At 36.9% G+C, this 25,429-nt stretch overlaps 1 protein-coding gene across 5 annotated transcripts in view; it reads right to left on the bottom strand.

Moving 5' to 3' along the window:
• The window catches only part of syne1a (spectrin repeat containing, nuclear envelope 1a), a 214,427-nt gene that overhangs the window by 78,012 nt on the left and 110,986 nt on the right, over positions 1 to 25,429 (bottom strand). For all 5 annotated transcript variants that reach the window (XM_028439484.1, XM_028439485.1, XM_028439487.1 and 2 more), the window contains exons 62-77: positions 25,243 to 25,396; positions 25,013 to 25,156; positions 23,981 to 24,145; positions 22,520 to 22,837; positions 21,248 to 21,403; positions 18,240 to 18,410; positions 10,890 to 11,216; positions 9,952 to 10,104; positions 8,932 to 9,099; positions 7,089 to 7,265; positions 4,484 to 4,630; positions 2,982 to 3,107; positions 2,042 to 2,218; positions 1,699 to 1,964; positions 999 to 1,155; positions 516 to 914 (exon numbers count right to left, since the gene is read on the bottom strand). In XM_028439484.1, the coding sequence (XP_028295285.1) occupies positions 516 to 914; positions 999 to 1,155; positions 1,699 to 1,964; positions 2,042 to 2,218; positions 2,982 to 3,107; positions 4,484 to 4,630; positions 7,089 to 7,265; positions 8,932 to 9,099; positions 9,952 to 10,104; positions 10,890 to 11,216; positions 18,240 to 18,410; positions 21,248 to 21,403; positions 22,520 to 22,837; positions 23,981 to 24,145; positions 25,013 to 25,156; positions 25,243 to 25,396 (3,205 nt within the window). The remainder of the gene's footprint in view (positions 1 to 515; positions 915 to 998; positions 1,156 to 1,698; positions 1,965 to 2,041; positions 2,219 to 2,981; positions 3,108 to 4,483; positions 4,631 to 7,088; positions 7,266 to 8,931; positions 9,100 to 9,951; positions 10,105 to 10,889; positions 11,217 to 18,239; positions 18,411 to 21,247; positions 21,404 to 22,519; positions 22,838 to 23,980; positions 24,146 to 25,012; positions 25,157 to 25,242; positions 25,397 to 25,429) is intronic.

Here is a 25,429-nt window from a genome sequence, read left to right as displayed (position 1 = left end):
ACTTTGATGCAACCTGACTGCTCACACTGTACATCCATACACGACACGTTGGGGTCTAGTTTCCGGAAACGCAACGTAAAAATTTGAAGAAAAAGAACTCTGAAGCTTCACCATTAAAACAGTAGAAGAAGAAGAACCTGGAAGTGGAGAGACAATAATAAAAAAACAGGAATGTGGTGGTGCTGGTGTGTTTGTTCTACAGCGGTCCTACAGTGTTCGCGCCTGCGCAGTGTGAGAGTTTGAGGTAAGTCGGTTCCTGGCACTGCTTCAACAGTGCAACACCCTCACGACGAGGATTTCAAACAGGTTTGATTTTCTTGCAACCATACGATTGCTGATCGGGAGCTGGTCGTTGATTGCTTCTTGTGACCCCGCGTATACGATACGATGCATGACACACGATTTAGCCGAGACTCAGCCCGATCCCAAAAATAGACGCACGAATGAAAAATAGGCTCATAATTGGCCAAAAATCGCACAGTGTATTCCCGCCTTTAAAAAGTCCAGCTTCTCACCTTACTGAGGTACTTCCTCCTTTGGGCGACACGAGTCCCAAGAGCTTCTACCTCAGTCCGAGCTCGTTCAACGAGCTCCTGAAGGCGTCGCTTTTCGCTCAAACCGAGTCTGGGAGCCACGACCTGGGCTTCCATCACTGCCTGATTGAGCAGCTGCTGACGCGACTCCATTTCCACACACACGGTCAGGTGGTCGAACAGGAAACTCTGAGCCACGTCAGGGGGCGGGCTGGTTTTGAGCGCAGAGGTTAGCGTGGGTCGTTGTTCCTCCACCCATTCCCTGGCATCTTTTAGTTGGTTTTCAACTCGTGCAAGATCCTCCAACGTCTGCGCAGAGTCCTTAATTTTCTGCTGAATTAGAGCTTCTAGCTGCGCCCAGCGCTGTTCCAGGTGACCCACCTGGAATAAAAAGAAACGCTGTACAATTAGTCTGCTTTCCTTTCACATCGGTTACAAGTTCATGAAAAAACAGGCTTTTCTCACCTGTTGTTTGACCAGCTCCTTGTCTAGAAGGCTAAGTCTTGGTAGGATAGCTTGTCTCTGCTCCCGCAGATCCTCAAGAGTTTCTCCTTGTTCATCAAGGTCACTAGCAAGCTTCCTTAAAGCTTCTAAATGCTCACCTGTGCTCTCTGTGTCCGCCCTATGTGAACGCAACATGTTGAAGAATGTCAGATTAAAACAAAGAGGAATAAAGGACATTTATTTGTTTGTCTGTATCAAACATTGGCAACTTCTATCATGGCGGGAGCCACAGAAATGTGATTGTGTGATCAGAGGGCCACATCATAAACATTCATGCCTGCATTTAGAATAATGTATACTTTTGTTGCCATGTCGTGTGTTTTTTTTTCTTTCATTTTGCAATTTTTTCTCCCATTCTGTGGGTTTTTGGAGTCATGTTGTGTATTTTTGTTGATGTTTCATAAATTCTTCAGTTATTTAGTCTATATTTGTTTTCCTTTCGTGTGTTATTGTTGATGTTTTGCATATTTTTGTCTGTATTTGTTGTCAGTTCGTGTATTTTTGTTGTCCATGTACGTTTCTCTGTTATTTGGAGTCCGTTTGTGTTTTTTGCTGTTTTGTGTATTTTTCTGTAAATTTTTCTGTTTTTTTTAAAATCTTTTTTGTGTTTTTTGCTTGTTTGTGTATTTTTCCGTCATTACTAGTGAATCAGTTTACTGACCTAGCGAGGTAGTCCCATTCCTGGGATACTTGGAGGAAGAGCTCCTCCACAGCTACGACGCTCTCTTGGTACTCCCCGCTTCGCTGCATGTCCTCCCCTCGCTGAGTCTCCAGTTCTTCAGCTCGTTGGCCCAGATCCATCCAACTTTTTCTCAGACTCTTTATCTCGTCGTGGGCAGGACAGACCTGTCCGCCCGTCAACCTGCCGACGGCTTCGTTCATACACGTTACCTCAGATTGTTTTTCTCTGATCTGCTGAAGAAACTCCTGCGTGAAGGATTAAAGTCAGGACAAGTTACAATTAAAAATGATGCTGTAGTAAAAATCATGTGAACTATACACACCTGTGCCGTGTCCAGCTGGTTTTGTGCGATTTTAGGCTCCAGCTCTGCTGCTCTCCTGTGGAGGATCTGAAGTTGCTGCTCGGCCTCTCTCAGTTGACTTTCCAGATCTGATTTCTCCTCCTCGATGTCTCTCCAGCCGTCAGCAACTTCCTCACAAATAAACATACGCTCCTCAATCTAGACTCCAAAAAAACACATACACACACATTTAAAAACAACTTTAGATCATAGTGATGGAATTAATGAGTGATAACACATATTTTAAAGAATCTAACTTTGTAAATAAGTGGAAAGAGACACTATGTAACGCAGTGGTTCCCAAACTTTTTTGGATCGTGACCCCATTTTATATCAACAATTTGTGGCGAATTAATTATTTATTTATTTTTACTGTATTTTAGTTGAACTAGATTTATATTTCACAAAGTAAAAGTATAAAAATACAGTTGTTGAAAATTGTGTGTTGTTTCAATAATTAAAAAATAAACAATAATTACAAAATTTCAAAAACCCATTTTAATTTTTCAGAAATTTCAGGCGACCCGTCTTGCAAAAGATGTATTTATATAGTTTTTTTTATTATTTCCAGTCATAACTAACTTTTTAAACAGGCCTTCCCTTCATAATATGCTTCTCTCTGTTTACTTTTATTCAATATTGATTGTTTATAGCCATGTATGTTTTCATTGTATTCATTAATATTTGATTGTTTATTACTTTATTTTATCTTTTTAATGTAAGGTGACCTTGAGAGGTTTTGAAAGGTGCCTGAGAAATACAATGTATTATTATTATTATTATTATTATTATTATATCACGCCTGGGCTGGGACCAAAGTTGACACTTTTCTCTCTCTCAAGTAGTGCCATCGAGTACCCCTAGGGGTACACGTACCCTCATTTGAGAAACGCTGTGTTAGACCGTGGGAAGGTGGGCTCACCTGCAGTTTGACCTGCTGGATGGCAGCTGCTGTGTCTCGGACCCTGGGCTCTGATAGGTCACATGCTGAACACACCAGCTGGAGGTAAGTACTGGCCTGTTCCTGGAGAGCACGCTCCTGCTTCACCTGCTCATCAGATAATCACGTACAAAAAATACATATATATTTGATTATCATTCAAATATGGGAAACCCTTTGAGCATAAACTTGATATCAGTGATATCAAACATAGTTAAGCTCTAAATCTAGAGTACATCTACTCATTTTTAAAGGTTAAAAACACATCAGTGTTTCATCTAACTAACAATACCATTGATATAAAGGGGACATATTATGAAAAATCCACTTTTGCAGTTTTTTTGAACACATATGAGGTAACTTGAGTGTCCACCAACACACAGAATGTGAACTAAAACCATCCAGTGGTTTGTTTGTGGTCTGTGTACGTCTGATTACACAGACAAAAGTGCTCCGTTTCAAATTTTCCAAGTTTGTGACATCACAAGCTAAATCGGGAAAAAAAAATAAGCTCCCCTCCGCTGGTAACTCCACCCATGGACTCCACCCCCAACTTGATGAAAACTTTTGCAAAAGTCCACCATTGTTTTTAACACTGACTGTAGCGACTGCAGTCACTTTAATCGCCTGTGATGAGTCGCTTGAACATAGTGGTGCTTTTCGGTCACATCATCACTCCAGTGAACAGTGTGTGTGTGTGTGTGTGTGTGTGTGTGTGTGTGTGTGTGTGTGTGTGTGTGTGTGTGTGTGTGTAACCAGGTGACAGGGGAGAGAGAGGGCTGATCTTCTCCAGCACTTTTCATTAACAGCTTTCACGGTTTAAATGATCAACTTACAGAGTTACTAAAGAATGGGGGAGATGTTGCTTGAAGTTGCTTGAAAAGTAAAAATTTTTCAACTTTTGAGCGACAAGGTCGTGCAGGACCTCCTGAAGTCGCGTCATTTACATTGATTTTAAATGTAATCAAGTCACTTCAGTCGCGTTTGGTGTGAACGCACCTCAGACACACCCCCCAAAATAGAGCGCTCTCAGAGACCTGGATAATACAGGGTCTTAAACCTCTTCTGTTCCTTAATTCACGTTATGTTTTGACCAAACGCCAGCACAGATATGTCATTTAAACCACAGGGAACAGTTTTCATAGGTAAAAAATTGGTCTATGTCCATTTTAACTTTTAAAAAATAAAAGGAAAGAACAGCTTTTCAACTTTGTCACGTGTACTTCCGGTTCATTCAAAATAAAACACCATGTCGTGTTCCCTTCCAGTAGAAGTTATATTCATAACATTTCATTTTACGACCTATAGGTGCTGATGACTTTTATTTTGAAATCCGAGGCCGTGATATTTGACGCAGGTTTTGCTGAGTCATGAGTCCATTTGGTCTGATGAATGACAGATGTTATCCTGACACCTGATACCTCACTCTGAGAGCTGAGGATGTTCTAAAACGTACACCGTACTCATGCATTCCATTTCCTCACCTGCAGCAGAGCGTCGTTCAGACTCAGTGAAGGTTGCATCGGACGTTCTGGTTCGTCTGGAACTGAATCCAACCACTTCTGGCACTGCTGCAGTGTGTCCTGTGCACTCACATGTCTCTGTAACTCATGATCCAGACTCTGATACACCTGTAAAATAAGACACACAGTCTAGTAACCCTGTTAATGATTCAAAACGCCAATATTTCAAAGGCAAACGCTGATTGAAGAGTGTTTAACAGGTGTTGAACGTGCTCTCCGTGGGAGGCTGGAGCACCAGCACTGATTGACAGAGTTAATGTGAGGCTGAAGGAGGGAAATGAGAAGGGACGCTAAAAAGAACTGGCACAGAGCCAAATGTGTTTGGCAGCGGGTAGAGGGAGTTGGCACGGTGGATATTAGTGGCGTGCTGCACTGGGACGCCGTTGGCAGCCCTTGTCACGTTAAAGGCGGCGTTGTCGTGCAGCCAGCGGTTAACGTGAAGCTGGATCACATGACGCCAGATTGGATGTGTGTGCGTGGCGACAGGGTGGAGCGTGCCAATGTGGCAGAGTGGCGCTGGATTATAGCGAACAGCAGCGTGGGAGCATTTCTGGCAGCGGAATGAAGACGTAAAGCTAACAGGAAGATGTGTGGGGATTAATACGAGGAGATTGAGTGAGTGATGTCTGATGGTGGGGGTCTCTGTGAGTTATGGGGGCAGTTGAGCTCCACTTTGGCAGCTTTAATTGGTTGTGCCCTCCAGGCTGGCAGGAAAGGGTCGTCTGGACTCTAGAGGGAGGGGCTTAAGTGTCGGGGAAGGTTAGGATTAACGTGGCTGGAGCATTACAGCCATGATGCATGTGTGTGTGTATGTGCATACATTATGGTGACCAATAGGGATGTAACGATTAATCGTAAGGCAGTTAAAAATCCATCCATAGGTATCAAGGTTCACATCGATGCAATGAAAATTGATTCGCAGTATTTTTTTAAACAGCAGAGGGCGCTATATATTGATCCTTCTCTTGTCCATATGCTGAGGTGGCGGGCGGAATTTGCTACTACTTTCTTTCTGGCCACCTTCTACTCTTAAACATGTTCATAAATGATTCCTTACCCCTTTAGCACCGAAAGAATATCTGTAATGTTACGAGAATATCTGTAAAAGTCACGTTTTTCTATTAGCTCTGTCTGCTAGCATAGCATCTCTTCTTCACTGCTAGAATATCTGCATGCCAACCGACCTCTGGGTTACCAGCGCCCTCTGCTGGTCCACACAATAGCCTGTTTTTTTTTTTTTTTAAAGTCCATTTGTTAGGCACAAAATACATTTTCATTTGCACTTTTAAAAAGAAAAGGAACTATTATGTAGTTTTGCATTGTTTACTATAGAACCAGAATTTAAATGAATAAGCTTCTTCTTCATTTGTATTATTCCTTTATTTATTTAATTCAAGATTTATTTTTAGTTAAATTGCATTGTTTTGAATAGTTTATCAATTTTTGTATGTATTTGTTGTCATTTTTGTGTATTTTAGTTGTTGTGATATGAGTTTTTTAAGTCATTATGTGCATCTTTGTTGTCATTTTGCGTGTAATCTCTTATTTTGTGTATAGGTGTTTTGTGTGTTTTTGTAGTCCTTGTGTGTTTTTTTGTTGTCATTTTGTGTCTTCTGTTCTTTTTGTGGTTGTTTTTAGAGTCATTTTGTATGTTTCAGTTGTATTTTGTGTGTTTTAGTTGTATTTTGTGTGTTTTCAGAGTCATTTTGTGTGTTTTAGTTGTATTTTGTGTGTTGTAGTTGTATTTTGTGTGTTTTTAGAGTTATTTTGTGTGTTTTAGTTGTATTTTGTGTGTTTTTAGAGTTATTTTGTGCGTTTTAGTTGTATTTTGTGTGTTTTTAGAGTTATTTTGTGTGTTTTAGTTGTATTTTGTGTGTTGTTAGAGTTATTTTGGGGGTTTTAGTTGTATTTTGTGTGTTTTTAGAGTCATTTTATTTATTTTAGTTGTATTTTTAGAGTCATTTTGTGTATTTTAGTTGTATTTTGTGTGTTTTTAGAGTCATTTTATTTATTTTAGGTGTATTTTTAGAGTCATTTTGTGTGTTTTAGTTGTATTTTGTGTGTTTTCAGAGTCATTTTGTGTGTTTTAGTTGTATTTTGTGTGTTGTAGTTGTATTTTCTGTGTTTTTAGAGTTATTTTGTGTGTTTTAATTGTATTTTGTGTGTTTTTAGAGTTATTTTGTGTGTTTTAGTTGTATTTTGTGTGTTTTTAGAGTTATTTTGTGTGTTTTAGTTGTATTTTGTGTGTTGTTAGAGTTATTTTGGGGGTTTTAGTTGTATTTTGTGTGTTTTTAGAGTCATTTTGTGTGTTTTAGTTGTATTTTATTTATTTTAGTTGTATTTTGTGTGTTTTTAGAGTCATTTTGTGTATTTTAGTTGTATTTTGTGTGTTTTTAGAGTTATTTTATGTATTTTAGTTGTATTTTGTTTGTTTTTAGAGTCATTTTATGTATTTTAGTTGTATTTTGTGTGTTTTTAGAGTCATTTTGTGTATCTTTCAGGCTGGTAGAAAAGGGATGAGTTTAAGACACATCAATAATAACAGACACAGTCATGGTCTCCTCACCCTGTGGGCGGTGCTACAGATGGCTGAGTAACTGTCTCTGGTGCCGTGATGGTGAGCCTGGACCTGCTGCCTCAGTCTGTTCTGCACGCGCTCAGTGCAGCCACGTAGCAGGTGGTCGCCTCGCTCCTTCAGGACTGCCAAGCGATCCTCAAAGCCGGCTATTTCCTCCATGATGGCCTGGGGGGGGCGGGGTTTGGAAAAGTAAGAGAGCGGCATCATGCAGATGTAGGACATGAGTGTGAGGCTGGAGGATGACATGGAGACGATGATGACATCACTTCAGATCAGCATCAACAAGTCTAACAGCGGAAGGTTGAATAGTTTCTATTTAGAAAGTCAATTGTTAAATCATAGATTACAATCTAAACACTAAATCTGCAGCATCTTTAATGGAATCCAATCAGCGATATTTGAACACATTTGTCTCAGCAAACATATTATTTTCTCAGCTCTAATAAATTATTCTGTATCCTTGTTTCTGATAAAAAAAACAACTCCTTAATGAAAAACCAAACAATGGTTGCGTTGTGCGTCTTTTAATGTTTATGTTGTTTTTCTTTTTCCTGTTTTCTGCTCCGTTTAAATTTTTTGTTCCTTTTTTTTCTCTAAATTTAGTTAAAGTTTAACTGTTATATTAAGAAAAATGAAAAAAGAAAAATTCACTGAATTCTGAGTGAAAATCTGATAAACAAGAAACAAACTTTTCACCGGGAAATTCAACCTTTTACATCTTTTATTTTTTTGATTTATTGATTTTTGAGGCCTACACTATAGATTTATCTTCATCTCCTGCAGCTTTAAATGTAAAATAAATACAAATAATTTGACTGGGACATTTAGTTTCTAAATTGCATTTATTAATACATTTAAAGGTGCTCTAACACAAACTAAACAATATGTAAAACGAGGGTTCCCAACCTTTTTTCTTGTCATCAAGTATAGAAATATGTTTGAGATTATGTGTGGTGTTTTAATTTAATAATAAAATAATATTTAAGCTCTTCAAATTTAGCAAAACAGATAAAATAATAATACAAATTTAATTCAAAATACTATTTTAATGAGCAACTTATTTTATTTTATTATTATAGACATTTCAGACACCATGTTTTAATTTTATTTTTTGGTGACCTTACATGTGGTCACGACCCCAAGGTTTAAAATCCCTGCTCTAAGAACAACAATATATATATATATATTTATATTTTATTTTTTTATTTTATTTATTTTTTTATTAAAAAATATAATTTTAATGAGTCATTTTTCTTATTTTATTATTGCCAGTGATTTCAGGCGACCCAATTTTTCTTTCGAGGTGACCCCACATTGGGTCACGATCCCAAGCATTAAAAACTCTGCTTTAAGGACACTGTTGCAACTAAAATATAAATCTTTTTTTTTTTTTTTTTTTTTAAATATAATTTAAATAAGTAATTTTTCTTATTATTACTAGAAATTTCAGGCGACCACATTTTATTTCAAGGCGACCCCACATCGGGTCACGATCCCAAGGTTGAAAAACCCTGATGTAAACAAGTGAACTATTCTTTTAAAAGATTAATGATTGCAAAAATCAGAGGTTTGAGGTTATTTAATAACAGAAATCCAGACGCTGATTGTATAATCTGCATCTCATACATGACTAAAACTCATCATATTAAACATACATTATACATCTTTTATACATTATACAGTTCAATCAGGTCCTTATTATTATTTGGGTGAAATGACCTGATTATTTAGAATAATAATCATCATCATAATGCATCTAAAAGGTTTTCTGAAGGTCATTACAGGAGTCTGTTCGTATTAAATGAAGGTAATAAACGTGTTAAATGTTGACCTTGTGTCGTGCTAGCTGTTGCGTGGCTACGTCCAGGCTGCTGCTCACGCTGGGGTCAGGGGTCACCATCCTGCTAGACATCTGGAGGAGCCAACGCTCTACTTCCTGAAGCTCATTGTGGTACGTTTCCTGCTCCTTAACCTGGACCTCCAGGTTCCCCACGTGAGCCTTGATCAATAAAAATAGAAACAATGACACAGACCAACATGAAAACATTCCTAAACAGCTTAGAGAACACATTCATGTTTTCATCAGGGTCAGTTCATTTTGTGTGTTTTTAGGGTCATTTTTCTGTATATTTATAGTTGCCTTATGTGTTGTGAGAGTAATTCTGTGTATTATTGGTTATTTTGTGTATATTTGTTGTGGTTTTTAGTGTCATGCATGTAACAAAAAAGGGTTGTGTGTATTTTTCTTGTCCTTTTGTGTTTCTTGTCTTGTGTATTTAAAGCATTTTTGTTTGTTTCTTAATTCATTCATTCATTTTGTGTGTGTTTGTTGTCATTTTGTGTTTTTTTTTGCCATTTTGTGTGTTCTATTATTTTTTTTCTGTATATTTATAGTCGCTTTATGTGTTGTGGGAGCCATTTTGTGTATTATTGGTTATTTTGTGTATATTTGTTCTCTTTTTGAGTTTCTTGGCTTGTGTTTTTGGATCCTTTTAGTATTTATTAGTTCATTTGTTGTGTGTTATCTGTTATTTTGTGTATATTTGTTGTCATTTTGAGTGTTTTTGGAGTCATTTTGTGTATTTTTTTTGCTCTTATTTTGTGTATATTCTGTTGTCGTGTTGAGTCTAATACAGGAAACATTTTTGTGTTGTTTAGTGGCTGTTTTGGGTTTTTTTTGGAGTCACGATGTATATTTTTGTTGCCAATTTGAGTGTTCCTTTGTTATTTCTGTGTATATTTGTAGTCACCTAATGTGTTGTGGGAGTCATTTTGTGCATTTTAGTTGTCGTTATGTGTTATTTTAAAGTGCTTGTGTGTATCTTTGTTGTTATTTTGTGTGTATTCTCACCGAGGCAGCGCTACAGAGGGCGGTGAAGTCCCTCTGCAGTCGGTTCATTTTGTCTCTGATGGACGGGTAGTGGACGGACGCCAGCAGAGCTTCACCTTTCTCCATCACTGACTTAATGGAGCCGTCGTGAGACTGAACGATCTGCAAAAGAGCCTATGCACACGCACACACACACACACACACACACACACGTTAAATTTAAACACATACATGGATAGAACAAGCAAACACAGTGCATAGAAATCTAAATAATGATGGTGTAGTTTAAAGAATAATCTACGAACACAGATTATAATAAATAATATAATAAACATCTAAATCATTTGAAATGCATATAGATACACGCTCTGTCTAAACCAAACAATGCAACTTTTAAGTTAATATGGTCTCCTATGTAAAATGTTACTAATTATTGTCTCCTATTGTCAGAAATGTGACAAAATGTTTTAAACAAAATTTTCAATTGAAAGGAAATGTTGTTCAATACAGCTTTGGTCCAATTAATTTAAATACTCTACTTAAGATGAGCTTTTCATAAATGTAAGCATCAAACTTGTACGATAAATATTCATAGAGATACAGAAAATTTTGGTTTTTGACATGTGACACGACCTTGACCTTGTCGACTGCACATCCTTGACATTGTCCCTATGAGATGACACGTGTTATTAATGCTGCATTAATATCATAGGAGGAGTTCCACGACAAAGCAAGCTGCGGAAGAAAAATAATAAGAACTCCTGCAATTACAGCATAATTATTACTCAATTACAATTAAAATTGACCCCAACCCTTGACCCCAAAATTTGACTAAAAAAGAACAAGGAACATTTCCCAATTATTTTTTAAAGTAACAGCTAAATCTTTCAGAGTACAGCCTGCTATGGGTACACGTACCCCTGTTTGAGAACCCTGCTCTATAAACCATTGTTCCTAACCTTGTACTTGGCGAGCTGAGCTCTGCGTTGGTACAGCTCAGCCTTGGGTTCCACTGACGTGCTGAGCAGAGCTCTGGTGTCCACCATCCACTGAGCCTGGGCCCTGAACCTGTCCTGGAACTCCTTAGCCAATAGGAGGGCCCGCTCCAGGGAGCCACGCTCCTGCCTGAGGCCCCCAGTCAGCTCCTCCAGCTGGGACAGACGGGCCTCCACCTCCCCCCCCAGGCTCTCAGCTCCATCCTCGTTCAGGAAGCCGGCCGCTCGCTCTGCACACTCCCTCAGAGACTTCAGGAGGGAACGGCCATGCTGGAGCTCAGTCTGGAGGGTCTGAGAACAAGGAAAATATCATAAAACACTAGGGCTGTCACTATATACCTTTAATATATAATAAAAAACTAGTGCTGTCACTATACAACTTTATTATATAATAAAACACTAGGGGTGTCACTATATACCTTTAATATATAATAAAACACTAGGGGTGTCACTATACAACTTTAATATATAATAAAACACTAGAGCTGTCACTATATACCTTTAATATATAATAAAAAACTAGTGCTGTCACTATACAACTTTATTATATAATAAAACACTAGGGGTGTCACTATATACCTTTAATATATAATAAAACACTAGGGCTGTCACTATACAACTTTAATATATAATAAAACACTAGGGCTGTCACTATACAACTTTATTATATAATGAAACACTAGGGCTGTCACTATACAACTTTACTATATAATAATACACTAGGGCTGTCACTATATACCTTTAATATATAATGAAACACTAGGGCTGTCACTATACAACTTTATTATATAATAAAACACTAGGGGTGTCACTATACAACTTTATTATATAATGAAACACTAGGGCTGTCACTATACAACTTTATTATATAATAAAACAATAGCGGTGTCACTATACAACTTTATTATATAATAAAACACTAGGGCTGTCACTATACAACTTTATTATATAATAAAATAATATTAGTATTAATAATATTATACAATTTAATTGAATACATTAAAAATACATTAGAAGATCCTGAAAAATAACCTCAATAAACCAAATAAAAACAAATCATGTATTGGAGTTCCTTAATCTGAGTTGTGTGGTATATATATATATATATATATATATAAACATGTTATTATTACAGCTGGTTTTTCCACCCCTCTCCCCCAGCTGAGCCCCTTTCACTGGGACCACGCTGGGGCCACGATGGGACCACACTGGGGCTACACTGGACCAGTGTTTGAAAAGCTTTGAACGCATCAGGAAAGCCGACCCCCGCCTGGGCCGAGCGGTCGTAGTGCAGGAAAAACCACGGCCAATAACGTGAAAGGAGGAGCCAATTACAGGGAACCCTTAGTAGCACCAGGGGTTACCAGGGCAACCACAACATAGCCTGAACACATGCACAGACAACATCTCCATGGGATACCATCCAGCTTTCATCATCTGTCTATTAGTGGTGGAGTGGAGAACCTCTACACCTCCACCGCTGCTGCTAATGCAACGTAACAAGGTGTGTGTGTGTGTGTGTGTGTGTGTGTGTGTGTGTGTGTGTGTGTGTGTGTGTGTACATGTTACACATTATTCTACTACTACAACTACTGACAATGTGGAGGATCATTCATGCAGTGATATTTACACTCAAAACCAGTTCAAAATCACCACAACTGACACATAAACTCAGCTTTTTATGATATTATCATAAGCTTTTTACCCAGACATATTTTTCTTTTCTTTTGTGTATTTTTTGATTCATTAATTCATTTTGTGAATATTTGTTTTCATTTTGTGTGGTTTTGGGAGTCATTATTTGTATTTTTGTTGTCGTTATGTGTGTTTTTTAAGTCATTGTGTTTATATTTGTGTGTGATCTCTTATTTTGTGTATATTTGTTGTTATTTTAGAGTGTAATACAGGAAAGAACAAAGAGTAGTGTGAATCTTTTCTTTTCTTTTTAAATAAAAACATTAAAGCTGGTCAGATGATCATTTTTTATCATTGGAGGCCAAATAGATCAATTAATCAAAGATCAATGATAAAACATTTTTGAAAAAGGTTAAAATTGATGCTCAAACGTTGATTTTCATCTCCACTGTAAACACGCTCTTATTGAGATTGTGGGGAAAGTTTGGTGCATTGCATTATGGGATGTGGAGTCCTGTAGACAGATGCATAGATGTGTTTTTATTTCATTCTGACTCTGATTTCTTGTGTTTACCCCCAAAAAACTACCACAACAACTCAACTTTTTACCCACCCAGATTTTTTTTAATCAAAAAACTAAAGGATGATAATTTTTCAAATTAGAAATGTTTATTGCATTGCATTGTGGGATGTAGAGTCCTGTAGACAGATGCATAAAAGTGTTTTTAATTCATTTTTACTGTGATTTCTTCTGTTTCTTCACCATTAAAGGATGACAGTGATTGGCTCGACTCTATTTTTCTTCTAGTTTGTTCCCAGTAATGCCAGTAATATCACTTATTATTATTATTAATAATAATAATAATAATAATAATAATAATAATAATAATAATAATAATAATAAGTCACTTTGGACACTAGAAACTACGATAAAAATGAATTAAAAACACTTCTTTCCATCCAAGTAATTAAAGTAGAGACAATAACAAACTTTTTAGCGACAATTTCTAACCTTTTAACTCTTTTTTCAAGCAGATAATCTTCCATTTATTGATCTATGAGGCCTACACTATGTACATTTTACAGAAAACACTTAATGTTTTGCATCTTTACCCCTGCAAGGGCAAATGACTGACATCATGTGATGACAGCTGATACATCTCCAACTGAAATATTTGGTTCCAGCTATATATATTTTTTTTTTAATTTTATTTATTCAGTTTATTTCCGACATGGTTGCATTTTTTTTTTTTTGTTCATGATATTATTAATTTGTCTTCTTTTTGAATAGTAGTATGCTACGTTTCATTTATTCAGACAAGGTTTTTTAGGATTTTTTTTTAATCTCCCGACATGTTTCGACTGTCAACTGCCAGTCTTCCTCAGAGGAGTTCAGCTGATTGCCTTTGATGTTTTCTTTGAAGTTTCACTTGACTTCCGTGTAATAGTTCTAGCTAGATTAATTTTGTCTTCTTCATGAAAAGTACGTTAATTTATTCAGACATGGTTTTAGTTTTTCAGGACATGAAAGGAAGCATCAAAGGAAGCATCAAAGGACGCATCAAAGGAAGCATCAGCAGAACTCCTCTGAAGAAGACTGGCAGTTGACAGTCGAAACATGTCAGGAAAAAAAAATCCTGAATAAACTAAACATTAACTTAACATGAAATATTTGATAATTTACACAATGATTCATGACTTTGTTGTATTTAAGGCTATATAAATAAAGCTGAATTGAATGTTTCGTCTGAAATGTTTACTTTCTCCTGCGGGATGAATCGGATGCTCTAAATCAGGGATTGTCAACTGGTGGGTCAGGACCCAAAAGTGGGTCGCAGCCCTGTACTGGGTGGGTCGTGGACATCTGGTCAAAAATTAACAAATACTTAACTTTTTCTTTTGACAAGCATGCTGTAAAATGCATGTTGCAAGGAAAAAAATATAGATTTATGTTTTAAAAAATATTATATATATGTGTGTATGTTTTCAACAGCTATTTTTGAAAAACTAAATTTAATTGGTTGAATTATAAAAATAAAAATGTGTTGTGATAAAAATGTGGGTCCCAGGATGAGACCAGATGAGAACCCCTGCTCTAAAGCAGTGATTCTCAACTGCTGGGTCATGGACCTGTACTGAGTGGGCCGCAGACAGCTGATTAAAAATTAAATACTTAATGTGTGTCTCATGTTGGACTAAATCTATGTTTTGAAAAAAGATGACACACGTGTGTTCTCAACAGCTATTTAAATCTTTTTAAATTTGGTCTAAAGGGCCGGATATGGCCCCCAGACCTCGAGTTTGACACATGAATCTTGTCATTATTGTCATTAGTTAACCTGATGATTACATCAGTTGAAATCACACATGAATATGACCAAACTTGGGTTATTTTTTGATTTAATGACCTAAATGATAATTGCAGCTTTGTGTTTCTTGTTGTTTTAAGTCTCTGGAACATCAAAGCCATGTTGTGTTGCTATATCTGGAGTCGCCTTGTGTTAAACTATCTGTTTTTACCTGCAGCACAAGCTCAGATTCTTTCCTCTCCATCAGTGCAGAGACTCATTTATCTGCTCTAATGTATCTACAGCGACAGCCACGCTCTCATCATTTACTAACACACAGAGGATATTACTAAGGTCACCCTGCACGCTGTTTATTAGCATCTGCTTTCAATGCATGAGCCCAGGCTTTGCTGCACCACACATTCTATTTGCTGCATTGCAGAATTTACAGCAATCCATAAAACTACATCCAATTTAATAACGTAAACTATATTTTTTAAAAGACCAGTTTAATTTTTTTAAGGTCAGAGGAAGAATTATTACTGTAGCACCTGCACTAAAATGACACTTTGCCCAAAATGACCTTGAGCATTTAAGATATGCAAGTGAATTTATTAATAAGCAAAAGGTGGAACAGATGGTTTGAATCAAGAGAAAGGAACACGTTCTGTTCAGCATTTTGGTTTTGTTGACAATCCTAAACGGAAAATGTAAATTACAGCCTTTGCAGAATATTAATGTAAATTTTAAAAAAAAAGCGTTGTTTTCTAAGGCAGTGTTTTTCAACCTTGGGGTGGCCTGATATGTCTAGTAATTAATAAACAAAATACTGATTAAAATTACATTTTTAGAATCTTTTAGTTATTCTTTCTCAAATTATAACACCAAATTATACAAAAGCGTATGTCTATACGGTTAGGAAACATGGTTCTAGGGATGAAAGAATATGTCAGAAATTGGCTACAAATCGATGCAGATAAAAGTGAATTAAAATGAATACAGAAAACTGTGGGTGGATTGACTAAGGTCTGAAATAAAGGGTGGTAAACCAGTTACTTCTCTAAACACTTTGATGACACAGTTTCATCACCTGCTGCGAGGAATTCACTATTGCAGCAATGACTAGTGCACGTGCAGAAGTGGTGCAGACCACCCCTATTTAAATGAATGTTTTGTACATGTTGTGTTGAACATGGAGCGTGAAGGAGAGCTGAGTGTACGGAAGTGAAGAAGTTTATTTGAAACAGCAGAATTGGAGGTGTTAGTAGAGGGAGATAATAAAAAATGGATGAATTACAGCAAAGACATAGATAGATAGATAAATAGATAGATAGATATAAATAGATTCATAGATTCATAGATAGATAGATTCATAGATCTATAGATTCATAGATCTATAGATTCATAGATAGATTCATAGATAGATCTATAGATAGATAGATAGATAGATAGATAGATAGATAGATAGATAGACACACCTATCAAGGCTGTGTGATTAATTAATATAAAATATAAAATTATTTATTAAAAAAAAAAAATTGTCTCTCTCCCTGGGCCATGATTACAAAAATTAGTTTTCACTTTTTCAATGAAAATAAAACACATGTTATAATTAAACCCAGTGTTTCTTTCTTAAATGGGGAAAAAATAAATAAATAAAAAATCCAGTTTTCAAAGTAAAAAACCGGGATTTTGTTTCGAGTTAAAATCGTGCAGCATTAGCCCCTATTGTTTTCTTATTCAATAGTGGAAATCAAACCCATTTGTGCCCCCCCCCACCCACCACCACCACTGGTGTATGATGACGAGCACTATTAGAGTCCAAAGACCAAAGTGGGCTAATGATGCTAACATCACTATTGACTGCAGGTCTGTGTGTGTCAATGGATAATCATCCTGTACTCACTGAACAACTGTGTGTAGTCCTCACAACAGGGGTGTGTGTGTGTGTGTGTGTGTGATGGAGCATTCACGTGTTATCCACAGTGTGTGAAGGACACGTGCTATGGTTTAAGTCCCCAACATTGATCCCAGAGGACAGTAGAAGACTTGTGTTTCCAGGGTTAGTGCTGGCCTTATTAGGACTAACTGGTGTGTGTGTGTGTGATTGTCTGTACGTGTGTGTGTGTGTGTGTGTGTGTGAGGGGCACTGCATCAATTACAGCGTCTGTGCCAGCAGGCTCCTGACACGGGTGCTTCTTCATCCTTTTAGTCTCGATGGGCGGTCCCTCCCTGCTGCCACACTTCCTCTAAAGCAGCGCTCGCTTTATCTTCTTCATATCGCTGTCGATCGATACACACACGCACACACACACGCACGCACTCGTCCAATCCCAAGTATACTCGATGTAACTCATGCCAGACTCACACTAGGGGTAGTTCTTTTTTTGTGCCGCAGTATTGGGCTTTCCCTCCGATAACATCAGAACCAGAGAAAAGATGATCATCAATGCCCTGACAGTGAGTCTCCTTCAGTCAATAGAGATATTCATATTACAGAGAGTGAGTGAGCCATGAAGGAGCCGTAGAAGTAAAATCACCACAAAATTACTCCAAATATTCACAAAATGAGAGAAAAATACACCAAAGGACAACAAAAATGTACAAAACGACTCTAAAAATACAAAATCACAATTAAAGTGTACAATAAACAACAATAATACACAAAATGACAACACAATTATACAAAATGACATAAAAAATGACTCATAACACACAGAATGACTCCAAGAACACACAAAATGCCACCAAAAATCACAGAATTTTATATGAAGTGTAAAAAATATACAAAAATACACAATATAACTCTAAAAACACACAAAATGACAACAGAAATACACAAAATGACACAATAATACACAAAAAACACACAGAATATCAGTAAAAATACACAAAATGACTCTTAACACACATAAAAACAGCAAAAACACATAAAAACAGCAAAAACACACAGAATAGCTCGACAAACACACAAAATGACAACCAAAACATACAAAATGACTATTAACACACAAAAAAAACACACAGAATGACTCCAAAAACCCAAGATATGACAAGAAAAACACACAAAACAACAAAAACCCACTAAACTCTTTGTTCTTCCCTGTATTAATGCACAGATCGGTGTTTTTTTCTAAATGCTGACATGAATGTTAATAATAATGTGGTTCTTGGATCAGAGGATCATATTTTTGTGACCCCCGCTGTGAAAACAGTATTAACTATGGCTGCTGCCAACAAAATGTGTACACTTCAACACTTTGTATGAACTCCTCTCTACATGAGCAGTGATGATTTATTAGACGTATTCAGTCAAAAAAATGTCTCAGCACAAACATTAAAAACCATAAACCACACACGCGAGTATTCATGTTAGGGAAAAGATCAATACCTGCAGTTTTTTCATCTTCTTCTCCATGGCAACGCGGTCCACAGGTTCCGAGGTGTCGGTCAAAGACAGGAAGTTGTGCTGAGTGGACGTGAGCCACTCAGTGAAGGACACACACAGGGATTCTGCCTCTTCAATGCTCTTCACTTCCTCCTGGAGCTGCTTCAGACTCTCCTTAAAACACACACACAACTAAAGTCACAACCACACTTATTTATTTGAGATGTTTCTGCTTTATATTCACATAAAAACTAACACATATGGTCTATTATAATCCTACAAAATAAAAGAACATGTATATTGTAACAATGAGTCAAAGAACAGTGTTTCTCAAATGGGGGTACGCAATACCACTACAGGGGGAACTAGAGAGAGAGAGAGAGGGGAAAATTAACAAATGAAAAGATTAAAAATATGGGATTTTATAATATTTCTTGTTGGTTAAAAATGATAATCACACTAAATATTAGCAGCAACTCACAAAACGACAACAAAAAGATACGAAATAAAAGAAAAATATACTGAATAATAAAAAGAACAACAGACAGACAACAAAATACACAAAACTACAACAACAAAGACACTAAATGAGAGAAAAATACACAAAATCACAGCAAAATACACAAAAATGACATCAAACACACTCTGAGAGAGAATCATTGAAATAATATCAACAACACACAAAAATGACAACAAAAACACACAAAATAAGAGAAAAATATACTGAATAATAAAATAAAAGACCAACAACAACAAAACTACACCAAAAACACACAAAATGATGACAGAAATATATCATCATCCAAAGATCTGCAGCTTTTTTAATGCTTCGGAGCAACAAGGTGCAAAAAGAAATGTGTGAAAAACACATCAGACACGTTTGTATGCAGCACTCGACCATAAACTCACTGTATTTAACACGACTGATCAAATGTGATAAAATATTCCAAGCCAAAAAATAATCATCATCAGGCCATTCTCACATTCTTCTTTACGCAACACCCAAGTTAAACGTACAACATGACAGAAAAATACACAAAAAAAGCAAAAATACACACAAAATTACATTTAAAATCACACAAAGACAACCATAATACAGTTATTCCAAAAAAACATACAAAATTACAGAAAAACCAATGAAAAGATGACAAAAACTCATGAAGAGATGACACAAATACACAAAATTACGACAAAAAATTACACAAAATGATGACATAAATAAACTAAATGACTCCAAAAAACCCTGACAAAGACAGCAAAATATACAAAAATGAAAGAAAAATACGAAACAAAATTATTCAAAAAATGCACAAAATGATTACAAACAACATACAAAAACCACTTTGACAACCAAATTACCCAATGAGTTAAAAAAACATACAAAATTACAGGAAAAACTCATGAAAATATGACAAAAATACACAAAATGACGACAAAAATGAAAAACCTACAACCAAAAACACATGTATTAACAATGCTCATATTGACAACGTAAAAATGACTCGTGGAACACAGAAAATTAATACATAAATGAACTAAATCAATCCAAAAACAGTCACAATGAGAGCAAAACATATGAAATGAGAAAAAAAATCACACAAAACGTCTCCAAAAACACAAAAATCTACAGAAAAAGACAGACTAAACACTCATATTGGTCATATATTATAAATGCTGACATGAATGTTGATCATGTGACCCTCAGATCAGACACTATCACAGTTTAATGGCCCTGCTGTGATAAAAGTTGCTCTAAAAGATGGATACAAAGCTGTATTTGTTCAATAACTGAAAGTTAAAAGCTTCCCTACGTCCATGTTTTGAAGCATTATCTCCTTGAATGAGATCTGGAGTCAATAACTCTTGAAGGACGGAGGGTTTTTCTTCTTGTTTTGACACATTATTCACTCAACTTGCAAATCCTGCAGCGAGGAGCTCCAATTATGAGCGAGTGCTGAGTGTACACCTTTTCTGACAGGCAGGAGGAGAGGTAGCCATATGGACCCCTCTTCACACGCCATAATTACAGGCATCCGCAGTGTGCGGGGGATGTAAGGTGTGTGTGCACAAAAAAGTGTGATCTACACACACACTCACTCACTCACACTCAGATGTGTTACTAACTGTAGGAGGAAAAATCAATGAATTGAAGAAAAGGCTTTTTTTCTTAATCTCTGGTTGTGGATGTGACTTTGGCTTTTATAATGTTTCATTTCAGACTTAACTCCACACCACAGAGTGATTCAAACTAAACCCCCCGAGGATCAGACAAATAAAGAAGATCAATGTGAGTAAACAGAGCGACACAGGGCCCGGCATCAATAAAGAGCTGCACAATCTTCACATCAAACTACCTGAAAAGAGGAAAAACCTTTAATAAAAGGACAGACATGGATTTATATGGTGGGTTTCTGAACACATGGAAGCATGCAAAGTAGCAGACCCCAAAGAAAACATGCAAAATAACTCAAAAAACACACATTATGATGCAAAACAACGGCAAAAATACACAAAATGACTTAAAAAGCATACAAAATCCCAATAAAAAACACTAAAAGACAAAAAAAACAACAACACACATTTACTCTAAAAACACATAAGGCAACAAAGATACACAAAAATAAATAAAACAACACAGGACATTCACAAAAAGATGCAAAAATACACAAAATGGCTTCAAAAAACAAACAAAATCACAATAAAATACTATAAAAGACAACAAAAATACACAAAAGCACACAAGATGACTACATATATACACAAATAATAAAAATAAAATAAAAAACAACACAGAAAACACAAAAAATTACACCAAAAATATACATAAATGACTCCAAAAACACACAAAATGACTTAAAGGAACATAAAACATCACAATAAAATGCCCAAAAAGACAACACAATGACCACAAAAATACAAAAAAAATCTAAAAAACTTAAACAACAACAGACAAAATCCTTTGTTCTTTCCTGTATTAATGCTCAGACTGTGTCCCAGTGTGAGGTACCAACCCGGATGTTGAGGAGCAGTGTGTGGTAGCGTGCTGTGATCTGATTGGCTGTGACGCTGACGCGGCTGCTGATGTAGGTTTCTTCCAGGACCTGCTGAGCCAATGACGAGAGGCCGTCGGCTTCCTCCTGAAGTGAAAGAACCGCCTCCAAAACGGCCTTTAATTAACACACACACACGCACGCACGCACGCACGCACGCGCGCGCGCGCGCACGCGCACACACACACACACACACACACACACACACACACACACACACACACACACACACACACACACACACACACACACACACACACACACACACACACACACACACACACACACACACACACACACACACACGTTAAAAAGAACGATTCAAGTGATTATTAAATCATTTAAATAATAATAATTTAAACATAAATGCTACTTCCTTTCACAACACTGAATGTTTGATCATAAAGTGTTTTTTTTTTCTTGACTATAACCTAAATCTATTTTCAAATGTGTTTATTAGTATTAATGTTAAAGATATTTATTATGAAATTAATGAGTTAATGATTATTATCATCATATCTATCCTTAAAACATATATTTGATGTTTTTGGATTAATTTTTGTGTGTGTTAAGAGTCATTTTGTAAATTTTTGTGGTCGTTAAAAGTCTTTTTCTATTATTTTTGTGTGTTTTTTATCATTTTTTCAGGTCATTGTGTATATTTTTGTTGTCGTTTAGCGTGTTTTTGGAGTCATTCTGTGTGTTTTTGTGTGTTAAGAGTCATTTTGTGAAATTCTGTGGACGTTAAAAGTGTTTTTCTATTATTTTTGTCATTTTTTTCAGTTCATTCTGTGTATTTTTGAGTATTGTTGTTGTGCTTTTGAATATTTTATTGTAATTATGTATGTTTTTGGAGTAATTTTGCCGATATTTGTTGACATTTTAGTACTTTTGTTGTCCATCTGTGTATTTTTGTATATTTTTTGCAGTCCTTTTGTGCATTGACTTTCAAGGCCCCACAAAACGGATCTGTGGCCCCTGAGGCCCCTGTGGCCCCTGAGGCCCCTGAGGCTCCAGTTTTCCATGTCTGGTGTAAACCAACAAAGGAGAGAGTATTGCTTTATTGTACTCTAAAATTGGAGGATAAAAACATGAATATTGCTGTGGCTTAACAATTTTCACAGCCCGGTTTGGGTTGCCTAGCAACAGTGAATAAAAACACCCTAGCTATTATATGGTGTCATAGCGGATGTTCTTTCAGCCTTGTTTTCACCAAACGAGTGCGTGTCTGACCTGTAGTTTCTTCAGCTGCGTCTGCTTGGTGCTTCTGTCCGACCTGCGGTTACAACGGAGGTTGGCGGCCCGTTCCAGGTCCTCCAGCCTCTGGGCCAGGCTCAGGAACCTGTGGCCCATCTGTCTGAGGGACGTCAGCGACGAGTGCAGCTGGGCCTGAGTCTCCTCCAGACGGCTCTGGTACGTGCCCCACTCTCGCTGAGCGGTATCCAGGGCTCGGTCCTCAATCTGGGGGGGCCCCCAGGGGATGACCTTCTCTCTGCTGGTCAGCACCATGGACAGCAGCGCCTGGCCGTGAGAGCAGCGCTCCTGCAGGTCCTGGAAGAAAAAAGGAGCTTTGGAATAATACTTTCCCTAAAATCAATGGTTGTTACTTTAAAGTAATGGTTCTCAACCTTGGGGTCGTGAGACACTGGGAGGGAGTCACAAGATGCCATCAAGAAACTAGGAATATGTTTTAACAATTAAAGCCCATTTTCACCATATTTTAACATATTTTCATCACTTTTTCTTCTCATATATAATACATTTTTGATACATTTTTTTCAACTTCAAAACCATTTCCACCACTTTTCAACCTAATGTCACATATGTTGACCCATTATTGTCACTTTTAACCTCTTAACCACCATTTTTCATGATTATTTTACCCCAATTTAACCACATTCACAATTTGTCATGTCCATTATTTGTCAGCTTAAACTAATTGTTCCAATGTTGACACTTTGAACCCTTTTTACCACTTTTTCCGCCAAATTTACCACTAATATATATATACAGTATATATATTTTTTTAACAATTTAAGCCCATTTTTACATTTTTTCTGCAACTATACCAACTCACCATATTTTAACCTATTTTCATCACTTTTTCTTGCCATATTTTTGCTCCTTTGAATGTATTTTTGCTACATTTCTCCCATTTCTGACATTTCTACATCACATTTCAATGACTTTTCTGCACATTTTTCCCACTTTCTAGACATGTTCATCACTTATAAACCATTTCCACCTAATGCCACATATGTTGACCCATTATTGTCACTTTTAACCTGTTTTCACCATATTTCATGCTTAGTTGGAAATAATAAATGGCATGAAGTTGTCAAATCACCGCGTTAGGTTTGTTCAAAAGGACGTAAGAACTGACAGATGGAGACGAAGCACCAGAAGAGCCTGGATACAGTAAAAATCCACCAGTTTGTAATAGAAGTAAACAATAAACAGCATAAAGTTGCCAAAACACAATGTTGTTCAGAATCAGGAGCAATAGAAGTAAAAACTAAGGCACATAAATAATGAAATTGCTTGTTTTCTCGTCTATAATCTGTACCCTGAACTAAAATAAAAAAATAGTAGAAATAGTAGAAAAATCCCAAAAATTCATCACTGTACCAAATAAAGTAATGACATTTCTTGTAGATATTTGAGGATACAGTAGCTCGGTTTCTATCCGCTGACCTGAAGCTGCTGCAGCGTTTGCTCCAGGGTGTCCACGCCTCCTTCCCGGTGGGCCAGCGAGGCCAGAGAGGTCTGCTCCTGCTCCAGCCAGTCCTCAAACACATGCAGACCCCTCTGATACTCCTGATGGACCAGAACCAGCCCCTTCGCCTTCCCCACGGCAGCCTGCCACAAACAACCAACATTAATACGCAAGAAGGAGGAAATCATCACACTGGTGGGGTCAATTAATTAATTACAACTGTCATGTAATTATAATCGTAATAGTAATTGAAAAAAATATGTTGCTGTTGTAATTAGGGATGTAACGATTCACTTAACTCCCGATACGATTCGATTCACGATACTGGGTTTAATGTGTTTTAATGCAGTGTTTCTGAAATCGCGGTACGTGTACCCCTAGGGGTACGCGATGGTACTACAGGGGGTACTTGTGAGAAAAAAAGGAAAATTAACAAAAGAAAGCATTAAAAATATGGGGTTTTATGTTTATTTTTTATTTAAAATGGATAATTATATTAAATATTACCAGCAAATCACAAAACGACAACAAATCAGAGAAAAATACACAAGATCACGACAAAATACACATAAATGACATAAAAAAACAACATAAAAAACGAGCAAATGACACCAAAAACACTCATACACAGAATAATTAAAAAAATACCTACAACACACAAAAACAACAACAAAAACACACAAAATAAGAGAAAAACATACTGAATAATAAAAAGAAAAAACACCAAAAACACACAAAATGATGACATAAATGATCTTCATTAGAACATGAACTGAAAACACAAGAGTCCGTCTTGGTTCCACTTCATGCAGAAAATGAAGAAATAAATCTAAATACTGTCTCACTTATTTATTCCATCATTGTTCTCTAAAGTTTTTTTAAAGTTTGACAACCACTGTTTTAGAGCGTTATTTTTCTGTAATTAATTCATCAGGATTAAAGCGTTAAAGTCCCAGCCCTAGTGAACAGACAAAAATGAATTAATGAATAAAGTGGTGAGTGTGAGGCACCTTGGCCTTTTCCTTCAGCGTGTTGTATCTGCTCTGAAGATGCTCCACCTCCTGCTGTGAGCCGCAGTGCTCGGATACGTTGGATCCCTTTGTAGCGATGGTCTCCAAAGGACTGCAATGACTCAGCACTTCTTCAAACAGAAGCTGTGATTAAAGACAAAATATACAAATGAAATGGCTTTTCTTCTTCTTCTTCTTTTTGTTGTAAAAAAAGTGGGAGTTTTTGGGACCTTGGTCTTCCCCAGGTTGGCCGTCTTGTCTCTCATCTCACAGAACTGTCTGTCAGAGCAGCCCAGGGTCTCCTCCACTCTGTCCATCCACTGCACAAACTGGCCCACGTCCTCCTGGTAACTGGTCCACTGGGACAAAGCCCCCTCCAACTGACTGCAGCAGTTAATGCACATGGACACATGATGG

This window comes from Gouania willdenowi, chromosome 24, assembly GCF_900634775.1.
Source record: "Gouania willdenowi chromosome 24, fGouWil2.1, whole genome shotgun sequence".
NCBI classification, from domain to species: domain Eukaryota; kingdom Metazoa; phylum Chordata; class Actinopteri; order Blenniiformes; family Gobiesocidae; genus Gouania; species Gouania willdenowi.
This window is presented reverse-complemented; position numbering and strand designations above follow the sequence as displayed.